The following is a 17,523-nucleotide window of genomic DNA, read 5'->3' on the forward strand; positions in this document are numbered from 1 at the left end:
GTTGATCTTTATGACTCCAAAGCACATATCTTTTGCTCCAAAATGGACAATTACAGCTTCAAATCAGCTCCAAAGCAGCAAATTTACTGCATCCACAGCTGCTCCATTCTTGGCCACTTCCATCACTGCATATGGTGTTCGTTATATTATTGCGTGTTTCCATAGAGAAGAGAGCCATTAGCTGGCACTTGTGTAGTGACAGTACAAATGGCTATATGTATAAGCCGATTTGTTGTAGGTGTGTTGTTTACAACTGCACAAACACTGACATGGAAGGCCATTGCTATCCTCCTCTTCTGCAGCTACCATACAGAGAGAGTGGCAGCAGAAGGAGAGGGCTGTCCTTTCCAAGTGCTTCACCGCACCACCTATATGTTGAATAGTATTTCAATGGTGAATGTGAATGAAAGTGATAAGTGTATCTTGGGTGAAAGTCAAACAACTACCCACTGCGAAAACGGGAAAACAGCCAATGAAAGCTGGTTGCCTTAAAACAAGTAAATGAATCCACCTCATAAAAATTGCATAATAAATTCTTGTAGTTCAGGTCTAAATTTTTTTAAAAGGGCCCTGCAACATTTCTCCAAGTAATCATCGAATGACTTCATTAAGGGAGGACACTGCGCCTGAAAACTTTTTTTAAACTTCTTTATCGATTTAAATGACACTCGAATGTATATTTGTGTGCTGATTTCGAATATGCAATGTTTTTTCTAGTAAAATATGTAGTTTTTAAATTCCAGGTGCCATTTTGGGAGCCATAGTTTGTCTAAACTGAGAGAGTTACAAGTAATTAAGCACATCAGAATGACCTGGAATGAGTACAGAATGCAAGAAAACAAGGATGCATGTTCTAAGCCCATTCAAACGTAACTTTTGTTCAAATGGGTTTAGAACATCCATTCTTCTTTTCTTGCATTCTGTACTCATTCCAGGTGCTTAATGCGCTTAATTATTTTGTAACTCTCTCAGTTTAGGCAAACTATGGCGCCCAAAAAGCATATGACATGTTCGATATTTTAAAAACTACATACTATTATACTACAAAAATAAGTGCATATTTGAAATCTGCGCACAAACATACATAAACTTGTCAAGTTTCATCTCAATCGATAAAGCATTAAAAAAAAATTTCAGGACTCATGTCCCCCCTTAAAGGAGTTGACTGCTGCAAAAATTTTTTGAATCCGTCAAGTACGAGCGGAGTTAAAGTGATTTGTTGCACGTTTTAAGTGCTTTATCTCTCCTTTCGTACCAGCGAGCGGGCTGGTACAAAAGAAGGGTCAAGAAGCTACGTCCGTTCTTCAGTGTGCATCATGATCTTGAGGACCTTTTTTTTTTCTTCGAACGCGTGGCTTACTTTCAGTGTGATCGCGAGTCCATGGGTGGGCAAGTGGCGGCATTCTGCGGCGGCCGCGGTAACTATGCAGCTTACGATGCTCAGATCAGCCAATGGCCATGGAATTTGGGTTTATGGTGCAGTCATTTGGGTTTATGGCATCATTTGTCGAGAGAAGGGGGAGCGATTTCTAGTTGACTTTAAGAATTAATTATAAATGCCATGCTGCGTGTTGCGCTATAATGTTTGGCTCACATGTTCTCAGGAGCCTCGACAATTGATTGGCAGTGTTTTCTGACCATGCTGAGTAAACGTTGCGGGGTCCCTTTAACAGTGTCTTACCTGTCCCCAGTACTGGCGTAGTTCTATGTAGTTCTTTGTAGGTCAGTTTTTTTTTTTTTGGAAGGACTAGATAGGAGAACACAGACCAGCCCAGCAGCTTCCCATGATGCTGCATTGAAAGGCAAAAGATTTGTACTGAAACTGCTGGGCTGGTTTGTGTGTTCTACAGGTGGCTGGATGCTGCTCCTGCTTACGAGGTGCTGAGGCAGCATCTTGTTGCACAGCTCATGGCTGCTGGACATTGAAAGTGTGGTTTCAGAGCTGGTGAGCCTTGTCTGGGTATGCAGCGGTTCTTGCTTTTTTCTCCTTAATATTTCTAAAAATATTGGTTTAAGTGAAATGAAGGACCATTCTTCAAAAACATGTCAAAGGTAGATTAGTTTTGTATGTAGGATTAAAATTTTCGCAGCAGGGGCTGCACTAGTATGTCTACAAAAGGGAACGTGAACACAGTTATCTTTTATAAATTCATCATGTGTTAATTTTGCCTGTTTCACCTGAGTCATGAAGTATTTCATGTTTTCTATGCAGGAGAAAAATAGTTGCAACTGTGAAGTAAATTACTGATAACTTGAACTAGTGTGGGTGGCCAACAGTTGGGTTACAACAGCTACCAGTCGTACAAGGAGCACTGATCTCCATAGGTCGGCAAACTCACTCATGAGTCGACTCACTCAGACTCACTCTGACTCATATCGAGACGTGAGTCTGAGCCTGAGTGAGTCCGGGTGAGTAATGTTTTTGTGAGTCTGAGTCCGAGTGAGTTCGATTGGGAAAAGTTTTGGTGAGTCTGAGTCCGAGTGAGTCCGGTTGAGCAAAATTTTGGTGAGTCTGAGTCCGAGTGAGCCCTAAGGGCAAAATATATTGCGTCAGTGAGTCTGAGTGAGCTCCACATTTTTTGTCGACCTATGGTCGTATCTACTCAACTTTAGCATTAATATCAGCCCTATGTCAGCTCACGTTTATACTCCCGTATACTCCCGCATACTTCAACGTGCTACCGTTCATACATCAGCTCAATATTTATTGATCAGAGGCATGATTTTAGGAGGGAGAGGGGGAGGAGGTGCCTTGACCTCCCCTCGCAAACTTTTTCACGGGAAGTTACTGATAAAAATATCTCGTGTGAGTCATGACTTTCAATAAAAAGGTCCTTATTGAACTGCAAACTCAGATAACTCGTATTTGAAGGTACGAGATCAAAAGGTGCTAAGTAGCGCAGAGATTATTCGAGATATTGGCGTTAAAGAGCATTGACATTATGGTAGAAAAAGGATAATTAAATGCTAACGGACTCATGAGTCGACTCACTCAGACTCACTCAGACTCAGATCGAGCCGTGAGTCTGAGTCTGAGTGAGTCCGGCTGAGTAATATGTTGGTGAGTTTGAGTCCGAGTGAGTCCGGTTGAGAAAAATTATAGTGAGTCTGAGTCCGAGTGAGTCCGGATGAGGAAAAGTTTGGTGAGTCTGAGTCCGAGTGAGCCCTGAGGGTAAGATAAGTTTCGTGAGTGAGTCTGAGTGAGCTCCACACTTTTTGCCGACCTATGCTGATCTCTTTGAAGTCTGCATGTATAAATACTATATAGCCATCAATAATGCAATCTGGTTTCAGGAATTGCAGTTTAGCGTGCTGTGCATAGGCGTGCGCACAGGGGAGCAGGGGGGCGGCCGCCCCCCTAATCACCTAAGAGGGGGGCTGCAAAATCTGCCCCATGCATTGATTTAGTAGGGGGGGGGGGCACTGCGATGAACCTTCCCCCCCTTATGGGGAACCCTGCGCATGCCTGGGGTGCTGTGCACGAGTGATTGTGTGAGTTGATTGAGCTTATGATCATAGGCAGCGTGAAGAACGAGGACAAAGAAGGAATTCACACATATAATGTCCTGTGTAATTTTTTTTTTTTCGGCTCATTTGCACCGTCTGTACACATGAACTAGCTCAAACTCAAACAGATTTGTAGTTTTTTTTTTGGGGGGGGGGGGGGCTTTTTTTTATTGGGCACTTCGAGCTTTTCTCTAGGCAGTGTGAATTTGAATACTGTTACCAATGCTGCAATACAGGTGTTCAAGCCTCTGAAAGTTGTACACAGTTCGCACTCGTGATGGTGAGTTCAGGCTTGAAGGTAACTACAGCAGTGATAAAGGAAGGGGCAAACGGCTGCAACATTGTCAATACAACATCTGGAGGTGAAGGTCTGGACTGGTTGTGTTGCATTGAGTACAATGTTGCCCTATGTTACACAAGCTTTACCCTCATGCTCGACAATCTGTATGTAAACAGTACTGAAAGAGCCGGCACACTTTTACCTTCCATTTGGCATTTTCTCTTGCCACAGCAAAGCCCCCTCTCTGCCACAGCAAGGAGTGTGTCGAATCTTTCAGTGTTGATATTGATGGTTCATGTTCCTGACATATTGGATTTCGATCAAATATGGAGCTAGGACTACAATGTCTTCTCCCTCTACCTCTGTCACATTTATTTGTCTTACCAACAACAGCTCCGTGCTGTATTGTATGTTTCTTGGGAACGTTCTGCTCGCTCCAGCTCACTGAAGTTCATTAGTTAACCTACTTGCTAATTTTTAATTACTTGGGACATGACTTTCTGTTTTAATGCGTCAGATAAGACTACTAAATTTTAAACCATAGGAGACGAACTCCAGACCTGCATAATACAACAAACAACAGCCTTTGTCAAAGCTCGTATGAGTGATGTAACTGCCACATTGACACAAGCTGAACTTTCATTTTAATGGTTTTGAAAGTGAAACTCTGGTTGTGTTGTCCATGTGGCCACTCCAAGCAAAACAAGCTTTTCCTACTCCAAAGCACCTCCAGAACATGCAAAGCCATTTCTGTCAGTGTACAGTGCGGTCCACTGTTAGTGGGAACACGCGATCGCGTGGCCGGCGGCCCGCGTGGCGCAAACTGGCGGCGAGATTTGTAAACGTGGCGCACGCGCATAAAGGCGAAAGGGCAGCGTTTGCCGCTGTTCTTCTGCTACTTTCCGCCACTGCCCTTGGTGAGCGCTGGACAGCGCTTCCGTTTTTCAGCGGTGCGATTCATGTATCCGCCACTGTACCTGCGCCTCGTCGGCTAATCAGCAGGCAGAAAAAAAGGTGTGGTTTGTTTTGTTGCTCTGGTTTTTTGCCAGTTTTGACGCGATGCAATTCGCGGCCCCAGCGGCCGAATTTCGACTGGGGCCCCCAGCTGTGGCACACTGTGAAAGTGATAACAAAGACTGTCACTTGCATTACCTAGTATAAGTGCTCATTATGAGGGAAACTGTGCAAAAAAACGTCGACAAAGAGAGTACAGAACAGCACAAGCGCTTCTCCCTTTGTCAACATTGTTTTTTGGTTGCGCAGTTTCCCTCACAGTGAATCACGAACTAGCCCAACAGTCTATTCTTGTAAGCGCTCACCGATAAGTTAGTCGTAAGCTTTCAACATGCTGCTCGCACCAGCCGGCCGCTTTTTATAACAGACGAGGAAACTTATTCCCGATGCAGAGATCATAGCACGGTTGTCCTTCCAACCGTAGAAGTATAGAATTTCGCTAGCGCGCGCCGAGCGCTGGGGCGAAGAAGTAGCAGACGACGCGGGACACGAACCGCCCTTGTGATCCTACGTGCATGCTCCGCGTTTCCAAATCTCGCCAGCAGTTAGCACTCCGCGGACCGCCGGCCGCGCGCTCCTGGCCAGCAGTCCGCGAGCGCGCGGCTCGCGGACCGCCGGTACCGTACTGTACATGCCTCACCCCATGTGAAAAAGCTACAATCAAATTTGTGGCTCAGGGGATACATTGAGAGGGCTTTGTTAGTGCGCATGGCTCTAGTGTACAAGTAATACTCATTGTGATGTTAAAAGCATTAAATTCGTAGGTGCAGTTTGTGTCTGAAAATGATTGTTGGGCAGAGTAATTCTTATTAATTTTGACCCTTGTTTTATGGCATCCAGTGGGCCTATGCCAATATGAAAAGTACTATATTGCAACTTATTACTGGCAGTGAGGGGTATGCGATACAAAAGGTACTGCCATTAGGAAGGTATGACATTGCCTACATATGTAGGACATGTTTAGCATTAGCACTTAGTCGAGTTAGTTTCCTTTTGGGAGTTCTTGGCAATGTTCTTTTGTACACTGTGGGAGCTATAGCTATATGCATATTCATCTTATGTTGCCAAGTGAAATGTTAGCCAGTCCCCCCCTGTCCTAGCACGTTGACAATGCTGACTAGATTTTGCAATGCACACTGCTGTGGGAAGACAGGTAATTTGTGAAAATCCCAGTTGTGAGCACTAAAGATAGCCGTGACAAGCACTGAAGCACTAAACAGCTTTCGTTTTGTAGTTGCAACATACGCCATAATGCAATTAATTATTGGTGTTACTAAAAAATCATTTATATGTGTATTTTATTGACAAACATTCATTCGTCACTAACAGTTACTTTTTTGCTGAATAAAAGGATACCTCTGGCACTATCCTTAAACTCACTCTTCTGAAATGAAGCACATGTTATAATGGCCCTCTTCAACCGAGCAATGTAGGTAAACTACAGCAGTGATTGCTTTGTGATTACGCAGTTTGTTTGAGCATTGTAGAAAAGTCCTTGCACTGTTGCCTCTGAACGTAAAAATTTCTGTGAGGACCACACATCTTATCTGTGAAAGTAACTTCTTTCCCGTTTTATGCAGTTGTGAGTAAAAACATGTCTTTTTACTCACAACTGTTAAATAAGTGCAAGATTGTTGCAATATTGCTGCCATGATTTATACTTGGTTATATTGGTATGCATGCAATGTGTTCCTCATATGGTGGCGTAGTGATATTTTCTTGAAAATGTATACAATGATAACTAGATTTATTGTACTAATGCTCTCTGGATTTGTTGCTTCTTAGGACCTTCTTTGCGGAAATGGCATTTTTCGTGCGTAAGCTGAACATGAGTAAGTACTGCGAAAGCTTCTGCTCTTTTCGTGTCCACGTATGGAAGCCTGCCATTGTTTTCAAATATAAAATAGATTCGTTTGAATATTGCCATGTATATATAAATGAAACCTTGATGTGCAGTTGCGTGAACACACTGATACCAAGTGATAACATGGGGACCAAATATATTTTCTTTTTAGGCTTTAATCTTCCCATATTCAGGGCTGGGATAAGGCATAGCTCAGTTCCACTATACTCTCTACGCTTTGTTATCTGAATGGCACTACATCTCTGTAATGCCAAAATTGGCTGTCCGCTAACATTGGATGATAAAGAAATTGGTACATTGAACTGGTCTACTAGACTAATGTACTAAAAGCCATCATGCCAGAACACAAAATATAATCGCTCAGGAAGCTTTGTCATTGTCATATTTTCTGCAAAAGGTTGCTTTCATAATTTATATTGATATGTTGGCTACGGAGGTGCTCAAAGCATCATGGCACTCTGATACTTCTCTGATCTAATATTGCTATGGTAGCTTAGTGGCTAAGGTTGTGTGCGGCTGAGCTGGAGGACATGAGTTCAATTCCTTGCCACGGAGGCTACTTTTCACACACGAAGGGAAATGCTAAAACCACGTACTTAAATTCCGGTGTACTTCAAAGAATCCTAGTTGGTCCAAATTAATAGGGAATTCTCACCCACCACTATGGCATGCCTTATAATTATATGGTGACATGTAAAAACATATTTCATTTTTACCTGATGGTTTGAGATGTTACCTCCAATGGTAAACCATGAGTTTGAAGACCCTGGAACTAAAAAAAGAATTTGGCTTAGAAGATTGTGCATGTCATGCACTTACTTCGTGCAAAAGTCATACATTATGAAGTAGAGAAAGCTGTGTAGTAGTCATTACATTTATGTGCAAATGGATGCATTTGATTAATCCTGTGTTTGCATTGCAATGCCTGGCTTTCAGGATGTTCTTCTTTGACTTCTAAGCTATCATTTTTTTAACATGTCTAATTAATGGCATTAGAGTTCTCAGAGTACAGTTTATCAATCTAAACAGATTCATTGTTTCACATTAGTGTCCCTTTAATAAGTGTATTTCTTGTAAAATGATCCTTTTGGCCAAGGGAACATAATAAATCAGTGTGGCTTGTAGTTTATGCAAGTGCCCTATCCCCCCTCGTCCCCTTTTTTTTAACCATTTGAGGACTTGTTTCCAGTCGACAGACTTTTCCAAGCATCATTACCAGTCAGGGAGCACGCTTAGAATCATCAGAGAAAATCTGGAAAAGGGGGGGAATTTGGAAAAATTAAATTGGTAGACACCTTGATTTGTGTTTGGCCGTATCAAAGCACAATAATTCGTGTGAGTTGGATATATTATTTAAAAAATTTGCTTCTTTCAGATTTAAGATGTGTTTGGTCTGAAGTACTGTTTGGAACATCTGGGGGTGTCTAGAAATTTTAAGACAGGGACACTGAATTTTCACATGGACTTTTTTCAGGAATTCAGGCAAAAGAGCAAGGCTCTAACAAACAGATGGCATCAAAGTCATGTGCCTTGTCTCTAGTGCGTCAGCTGTACCATCTTGGTGCTATTGAAGCCTACACAGGAGTTGCCAAGAAGAAGACAGAAAGCAAGGTGTGTAATGTTTAATTTTTGCCATTTTCAAGGCTGTGATGATCCTTACATTTTTTGTCATGGCTGCATTGTGAGCATTGTCGGGTCCACTTGCAGTAAAGGCACATGTGCATTTTGTTTCACCTCACCAGACCTCAAAGAAAATTTTGGTAATGTACTAGAACTTGTAAGGCACCATGTAGGGAGTGTTTTACCAAACGAAATGTACTAATCAGTTCATTTTTAGGGGAGTTACAAGATATCGAAATTAATGTTGCCATGCAGCCAGGAAGCCAGTTTCACTGCCAGTGTATGTGCTGTTCTGTTGCCTTGGTAAACATGTGCAAGTTGTGTGTTGTCTCTGCCTTTATGTACCAAATGTTCATGTGACGAACGCAACTTCTTTTGTTTTCTTCTCCTATTACAGTTAAACTTGGATATAATGAAATTGACAAATTCGTTACAAACAGGGTTTGTCATATATAGTTTCAGCACGAAAATTCGGACATGAAACGCACAAATTAAACAAAAGGCGAACTAAAGGCAGAACTCACCCAAAACATTTATTTAGCGGCAAAAAGCTGTGTCATTTTGCTCTATTGCTTGTTCATGAGGGACGGCAATATTGAATGTTCGTAGGACATCAATACAATGCTGCTCCCTCATCGTCTAGCCATGGCCTCCGAGATTGGTTCTGTGGCCTCCGAGTTCCGGCAACACGATGGCGCATTGCTGTAACTAATTGCGAAAGTCACGGTCTACTGAACCCGTGGCGCGGCGCAAGCCGGCAAAGCGCGTGACGAGTTGACATCCAAAGATCCATCATTGTCACTATGGTCACGGACAGCTTCCACCAGCGCCTAATCTGACATCTCCTCGGTAGTGACGACGCAGTTGTCCGAACTACAAAAAAAAAAAAAGCAAAGCTGAACATCATCAGGGGCTGCTCTATGCATGCGCAGTGAAACCACGCATGCACACACGACGTCGAAAACGAAGAGCGAACTCCGTATGCGGAGCGAACTCAAAGCGGAGGAAGGATTTTCTTTTGTGGCGTCGCCTGGTGTCACGTTAACGAAGTGCAGTTCAGAGACTACTGCAACAACTGAAGAGTGGCGCTGCTAACGCAAAAACAGTTTTTTTAGGAAAGCCGGCGCGGTTAATGGTGGCACGCCCACGCATGTGCCCGTGGTGGCAAGAACGCTGGCTCAAGGGGTGCAGGCCCACCTTGCGCACACCTGCACTCACAAACAAGCGCTCGCTCTCGTCTCGCAGTCACTGGTGCTTCGAGCGCGCCATGCGCAACATCGCCGCTTCGCGCTTCATTGGCGGCGGGGCAACCACCGAAGATGCATGTGGCTCTTGCTCGTGCCAAAATGACAAAATTTGGGGCAAAATTCCTAGATTGTCGGTGACAAAAATTCGTTATATCAGGGGTGTCTCTCGCTGCCACTTTGTTACATAGAGGTCGCAAATACATATACTTCTATGGAGTAACAGCGAGGAATAGAAAAACTTCATAATATCGAGGAATTTGTTGTATGGAGGTTCGTTACAGGCAGGTTTAACTGTATATTCATTGGGGTGCATTTCCAGTGGCAAAACTGCATGTTTCTCATTGTTGATAATGAATTGAAGTCATGGGCTGTGCTTGGTGATGTTGAAAGCAGGGTTCATGACTTTCATTTGAAGCATGGCTTTGTACTTTGGTTGGCATTCCTGTTCACTGATAGCAGGGTATGTAGAGGTCCTTGAAAACCTTGAAATTTTTTGAAAAACACATTTTCAAGGCCCTTGTACCTCCCAGAATTATTTTCTTTCTTTGAAAATCCTTGAATCCTGAATTTTTTGACAAATCCTGTCTAATATTGACCTTGTGACCTGCGTTCTGTGATTGATAAGCCTTATCTGGCAATCTCTCAATTACACAAACAATACATCATTGTAATTGCACATGTCCTGCTTTGGATGACCTGCACTGAACACTGAAACTATAGTGTGAACTGAGCCAGAGACCAGTATTGACACTCATTCATGACTCCCCTCCCATGCTTATGCTTGTCTTATCCTTCGTTTTATCTCCCCAACTGTGCAGTCTGCCTTCTCCCACTTTACACTAAAGGAAAATATTAAGTTGACATTGATTGTTGAAATAGCGGCCCAGAAACCTCGTAGTGCTATTTTGTGCCAAGGAAGTGCTTATTTTGAAATAAAATCACGTTTTAGTGGTCTACATCGCGTTAGCGCACTTCAAATCACCCGCCCGAAAACGGTCTTTCTGACGTCACTGTTGCCGTGGCCAACGTTGCCTGCCTTTACTGCGCGACGGCGTGCACTGGCGGTGTGCACCATTCGGGCATCCGGCAACATCACATGCATGCGGCATTTTGTTGAACTTTCTGTCAGAGCGTCTTTCACGAGCTTGCAAAACACACGCGGCAGTACGTGATACCGAAACTACCACCTGAGACGCGACCGCGTGAGGGAAGCAGGGCGCTGGGCAAAGCGCAGTTCGGCGAAAACGGAACCTTTGTACCACGTGCGCCGTTCCCCATGGCAATGCCAAAGAGGTTCTTTTTTCCATGAATCAAACAAATGAACAAGCAACATTTTACAGCTCAGACCACTTACAACGTAACCGCTTGCAGTGCAGTACCGGCTGTAATGCGGTTTTTTCTGACTCCCGTTTACCCTCCCATAGAACTCCATGTATACGCATACCGCTTATTGTGCAGTCCCCCGAGATGAAAGACCGGTTATAATGCGGCTGCCGGAACGTTCTCAGAGATTCGAGAGAGCAAGCGTGCTTGTCAGCGGAGATGCGCCGGCGAGGAAGAGAGCGGTGACGGCGTTACGAAAGAGGAGGGGACGCGGAACGAACGAACAAGGAGCGAGGGGAGAAAAAAAAGGGATGGCGATGAGAGGCAGCAGCCCGGCGCGGGTGCGTGGTGTGAGGAGGGGGAGCGGTTGCATGGCCAACGGAGATGCCTTTGCCTCCTTTTCCATGCGCGCTCCACTCCGTACGTACGCCCGCGTCTGCATCAAGGACGCGTTACCGCTGTTTGTCTCCGTCAGGAAAATAGTTGCTTCGTCGTAGAGCGCAGATATCGCGCGTGCAACCTCGATTTCCCCGCGAGTAACAATGCTTTGAGATGCGATTGAGCTTTCGCCTTTGCCACCAACAGGCGGACTTACAAGCTTGAAAGACTTTTTCAGGATAGTTGCCACGGCTGTGCTCCCGACCGCGAACCGAAACTTCGTTTCACGCGTGATGCCCTCAGCTCGCGAGTGCGATCTCTTCTACGCCCGATCTCCGTGTTGTCTAGGGCAAGCTTCTCGCGACGGCATGCGAAGTTGCAACGCGCACGCGAGGTCTAACGGGCGCTAGCTGCCATATCGGTGGCCGCGGACTAAAGAAGTCACGGTTTGGTGCCGAGTCAATGAAACATTTTGCATTTAGAAGCGGTGATTTAGATCTTTAACGAAAACACGGGCGTGCGTGTGAAACACTCGAGTGGTGGTTTGCGGTCACCACCGTTTTTGACATCGCGCATGCGCAGTATGTTACCGCGGCAACTTCCCGTGGCGGCGCATTTTTTCCGCGTTCGTTATGTCGGCACCGCAGGTCCGCGGACACTAACCGTTCAACATTTTCAAATGTAAGCAGATGCAAACTTACGTCCCAGTCGCATGCCTCGATAGTTGGAATCGCGCGCCTGCCTGTTGCTCATGTTTTGCACACGTGCAACCTTTCAAAAATGTTGATTTGGTTATAGTGCGGATATTCGCGACTTCGGTGACTTACGTTATAAGCGGTCTATGCTGTATTACATCTCTTGATGCACGGAAGGTTCTTTTTTTATTGTAGCTAGTTTGATTACTAGTGCTTAATTGTAGTCGGACGCTCTCACGTCATCGGGATCATTTCCAAAATGTCCCACTTGTGGCGCACATTGTGTGAAACATTTAGCTTAATTTCTCGATAAGTAGCGCATTGCTATTGATAATATTGCCGTTTTAGACGTCATACATTGAGCTTTCACTCTGACATAAATTGTTATTGCCTTTAGTGCCCCTTTAAGTTACCTACGGATGACTAGACTCTACCTCCAGCACTGATGCTGCTTTCTTTTTTTCCCCCACATGTCTCTCTGTCATGCGAGAGATGCACAAAATGAAGATACTGATGATCAGTTGATATCTATCTGCCTGTGTGATTGGAAGCTTGAGTATCTGCTGTGTTCATGCCTGAGTGAAAAAAAGTGCTCTGTGCAAGCCAGATACTACAATGAAAAAGTTGCTATTGGCCGTGTTGTTGTAGCTCAGTGATGCTCCCACACAGCGCTCTCTATTGCTCTTTTTTGTTTACAAGGACGTTGACTGTACTACATGGACTGGGGATATTTGCTGAGCGGCTGGCCGTATACTGGCTTGAGTCCAATTCGTATCCAATTCAATACATATCAAACTCGAAAACAGAAGTAGCTTGCTGACTCTAGGCAACCACAAAGTATTTAAGGATGAAATAGTCAACATGAAGAGAAAAATAAGAGCTTGAAGCACTCACTGTGTTGACTGCTTCGGCAGATAACTACTCAGGAAAAGTGATGCTGTCATGTGACATCGCCCTCGTGTTGAAGCTGACCAGTTCACTTAAGACTGAAAGAAGTAAAATGGGATAAGTGTAGAACAGTACTTAGCTGATACAAAAGAAGGTTCAGCACTATTTTTTTCTGCATATTATGAGCCTAATTTCATCGACATATTCTGGTCTAATATTTTGTTTTTCTGGAGCAGTAAAACTAGGTATCCTAATTTGGAAACATTGTTATAGCAAAAAATTCTTACTTGCGATGTTGCTCTGCATTCTTAAAAAGCCTTTGACAGGGGCTTGAAAGTCCTTGAATACTCTTGAATTTTGACCTTTGAAACACATATGAACCCCGTGACAGGCTATTTTGCCATCTGAACTTCACTGAATGTTCCAAGTAAATACATAAGTACTTTGTGTAAACTTTGTAACTTCCAAATGACCATCAATGAATAAACAAAGACAGCTCTCACATTTGTTTGTGTGGTTTTATTTCTATTTTCGTAGCTGGAGCCCTATCAATTTACCTTGCCAGAAGAGGTGGCTGCAGGGTTGGCTGAGGCCATTAAAGCTTTGAACATTGAGACTGTACATGTTCCAGAAAACGTAAGTCAGCTTGTTTGTTGTGTAATTATTGCTGTGAGTAAAACACTATTACGGCTGTATGCATTTTTGCACAAGGGAGAAGATGCTACTAGAAGAGTGATACAGTATGTACTTGTATTACTGCAACAAGCCCCTTTTTGGGAGACTGTTTTGTCCACTGGAAAATCATTCATGTAGCAGTGTAATGGTTAGAACCTGCCTTCAGTAACGGTATATTTAAGCAATGGGTGTTGTATATTTCTATGGAAATTGGTATGAATAGGAACTAAGAATAAATGACTTAAATGTTATGAGGCAGGAGTGGTGGCCTTATGGTGGCAGGTGCAGCCCTTGTGGCACTTTTTCACTGTCATGTTGGTTCACAGTTGGAAGTGCTAGGTTCCAACGGTGTTTCAGTTCACTAACCTTAGCCATGGTTTGTCATACTTTCCATGGTTGTCCTACTGTCACCTGGTTGTATGTAAATACTGCCTATGGTAATAGTTTAGGTGAAATTGCATAGGCATATATAAAAAATGCTGCCTATAAACTGAATTATAATGGCTTTTTTTTTTCTCTTATTAATATGAAGCTATGTTTTAATCTTAGTATGCACAGCATTAGGAACTTCACATAACCTCACTCTCAACGTGAAGGTTCGCTTAGACATAAATGGCAGCATGAGGAGCACTTTAACAGATCACATATGAATCTTGCTCATAAGTGGTTGAGCATGGTCAATTAAAGATTAACAAGGGAGTAAAACAAAAGTAATTTTTGTACCAATTGCGATGGTGAGAACTGATAGCACCTCTGCTGTTGTGGCATTGCTTATATAGCTACGTATTTCAAAATTAGTTGGATGAAGACACATATCTGAGCTAATTTTGAGTGCAGATGGTCTAGTGGTTCAGCGATAAAAGTGGTGCTCTGAGTGGTGCAATCTACTCTACCATGAAAGTTGTCGGGCTTTCCACATATGGTGTAACGTTGTTTTACGTAAAGGTAACCAGTATAAACACAGTCCTGACTTTGTGGTTGAACAGTATCCACTTTGGCAGTGTCGGGGTGTGGCAGGGCTGTGGCAGGATTACTTCTCCTCTCGTGCTCCTCTTCCTCCTATCTTCACTTTCTTTGCCAAGTGCATCCTTGACAATTTCCTCATCAGTCAGGATGACAATTTCCATCAGTCCCCCCCCCCCCCCCCCCCTCCCCCAGCTTCTGGTTGTCTCTGTGCTAGAAAAAATTAGGCATTCCTCCCCACTGTGGAAAAGCCGTTGGGGTTCCCCTAGGCCAGAATGTTTCAGAACCCCAGGTCTTTAGTTTTGCATTTATCCTCAAAAAATAAAATATCGTACATCATCCAGGCCTTCTATTGGAAGGCCACTAATGTTCTTGAAGTGCCATGGTTTTTGAGCCTTTCTAATAGACTTTTTTCAAGCTGTCCCAGAACCCCCCGCGGGCGCGCGAAGCACTATGGGAAAAGTGTGTACGGCGAGCCCGCCGACTGTTCCGTCGCTCGCTGCTCGTTGGCGCCGTGGGAGCACCAAACGAAAAAAACACGTCGCCGCTGATTGACTATTATTAAATCCTAAATACTACACATGTCTGAATGCACCTGCATTTATCTCTTCACATGAAATGCGAAAGGAATGATGAAGGCAGTGTAGGTATTACCGAGCGGATGTATACCGGATGTAGCAGTTAAGCGGCATGCGAGTTATCACGTGCCGATACATGCAGTCAAAACGTGCTATCGTGAGCAATGTGAGCTGGAATACCGAATTCGCATGTTATTCAATGATTACTTGTTCACAAGACGCTATGGCATTTAATGCCGCATGGCGACTCGTGATCGGGTTTACCCAAACTGTAGAGAGGTATTACAGTGTTCAGCTATACAGATGATTATTTGATTTTAATTGACAAGTCACACCATGCTCTGATAATTTGCAGTTTCTTGATACATGCTTTTAAGTTTCACTGCGGAGCATGTCTGCAGGCAGTATAGCCCGCGTTCAGCGAAATCGGTGTTTAATTTCGCGTCGGCGCATTTGAATATTGTTAAAAGAGGAATTGTCATGATTACGCACGGCACTGGAAAAAAACAAACTTGCGCACATAAGATGAGCAGTAGTTTCCAGCTGCAAGGCGATCAAAGAGGTGGGATATCCTGCGTATCGTTGTATCGGTTTGCGAAAATCTGTTCACATGGCAAAGAAAGATTAACACGGACGTCCTCCATCCGTAAATAATAAAGAAACTAGAAATATTGCACTTATTCCACATATGTATAAGAAGTCGCATGGCCTGAAGAACGTAGGGAAGCGATGTAGGGGTGAAGGTTGTGTTTGCCGCCCCAAATGTGCTTAGTCGCATTAAGGTCGCGGGGGTCTGCGTTGGGAAAGAAAAATGCGGTCAGAGGCATGCCAATTGCTTTGTAAATTGTGTAGGAGTAAACCGCAAATTTCTCTTCTGTATACATCGGCTAGACTGGTCGATGTATTAATACGTGCCTCAGCGAGCATTGAAATTTATTGAATGGAACCGTCTTATCTTGCATCGCTATGTCAGTCAGGGAAATGTAATCCCATCTTCGAAAGCACAGTAATTTTGTACCATCAACCTAATCAGACAACGAGAGAAATTTCGGAGGCATATCATGTCACAAATAACGCCACACTTTGTGTCAGTCAACCTTCTCAGTCGTTACAAGACAAGGAATTCAACTTTATTAATCGACTGTAAGCACGCGCCTTGGTTGTTTTACTTTTCGTGCCTCTTTATGACACGCGCAGTGCACTCCTATTTTTGTATATATGCTTTTTTCACGCGTGCAATAAACTTTCAGTTGTGTGTGAGCGCTGGTTTGTGCATTTCCTTCCTTGTACTGCTCCTTTATTTTTTTGCTCTAAGTATTCCAACCTGTAGTTATAGCACCAACGAAGGTTAGTAGGCACTTATCGTTCGTTATATATATGGTGCGAGCGACGCAATGAATGCATCTCATTTCCCCAAATGCCGACTGCACTTTCTATATAGTGTACTCTTTAAATATCAGAACCTCACACTGTACTCGCCGACAGTGTCGATGGACGTTGATTCCAAATGCATCCGTGAATCATAGACAATTCCTGCACTTCATAGGCAACCGAGTTGCATTGTTTTTTTTTTTTTTTTCATTTATGCCGTAAGGCCCATTGGAGCAAAAAAAATAATAATAAGAGGTGACGCTTCTGAGCTGCTCAACTGGTCCAACAGTGGGACAGATGGAAATCGTCGAGATTCCGTCGCAGCTAAACACTGAAGTTCGTGATTGAATTGTGCAGTAACATATGTTGCGCCTTGCCAAATTCACTGAAGTCCTGGCATGGCGCAAGCGGAAAGCTACAGAGCAACGCGGCAGCTGCTGCGGCGTACACACATTTCCCATGAGCGCTCGCACGCCCGTTGGTGGCGCTCGTGTGCTTGAAAAAGGTCTATTAGTAGAAGTGGTAAACGCACTGTCCACTTTATGTTGGTGGCTAAAAGTATGGTCACTCATTCTACACTTCATTTTCCACTGATGCACTTATCCCCTTTCATAGTCACAGTTTTGTCTGGCAGTGCCTAGAAGAACAGTGCTTAGGTTGTAGGTGACGTGCTTAAGCAATTGCACATTTTTGCAGTTGTCATCTTCATTGACTGCTCCTTATTCTATGCAAACAGTCCTGAAAATCAGACAGCCTATCTCTGTGTAGTGCGCACACCACCCTTCAGAATATGCTTGCAGTGCTGCATTCCTTCAGCATTTTAGTACCCATCCATATGCTAAAGCTTTGTGAAATAAGTATACTTTTGCTTTAATAAACAATAGCTTCTGATTTCTAAGTATCTCAGGAACTACATGACCTCTTTAAGATATCTTTGTATATTTAAAATTGGCTTAACTGAGAAATTCTGTTCAGTTTCATCTAAGTTGGTCTAGAAATAGCTAAAATTATGTTCATAACCCACATCCCCATTAAAGGGGCCCTCCAACACTATTCGAGCCCCCATTTTTTACTCGCGAGTTGCATTGACTGAAGGATGGAATAATGAATGCCTCAAGGA

General features: G+C 43.7%; 1 protein-coding gene across 2 annotated transcripts in view; it reads left to right on the top strand.

Annotated features, from left to right (window-relative positions):
* Positions 1 to 17,523, top strand: part of LOC119400701 (ATP-dependent RNA helicase A) — a 109,629-nt gene that overhangs the window by 17,925 nt on the left and 74,181 nt on the right. Inside the window, exons 2-5 of one of the 2 annotated variants that reach the window (XM_037667706.2) lie at positions 1,851 to 1,960; positions 6,587 to 6,633; positions 8,140 to 8,276; positions 13,354 to 13,452. In XM_037667706.2, coding sequence (XP_037523634.1) covers positions 6,603 to 6,633; positions 8,140 to 8,276; positions 13,354 to 13,452 — 267 coding nt within the window. In that variant the 5' untranslated portion in view covers positions 1,851 to 1,960; positions 6,587 to 6,602. The remainder of the gene's footprint in view (positions 1 to 1,850; positions 1,961 to 6,586; positions 6,634 to 8,139; positions 8,277 to 13,353; positions 13,453 to 17,523) is intronic. The other variant, XM_037667702.2, reaches the window with a different exon arrangement.

Source organism: Rhipicephalus sanguineus, chromosome 1 (genome assembly GCF_013339695.2).
Source record: "Rhipicephalus sanguineus isolate Rsan-2018 chromosome 1, BIME_Rsan_1.4, whole genome shotgun sequence".
Classification (NCBI taxonomy): Eukaryota; Metazoa; Arthropoda; class Arachnida; order Ixodida; family Ixodidae; genus Rhipicephalus; species Rhipicephalus sanguineus.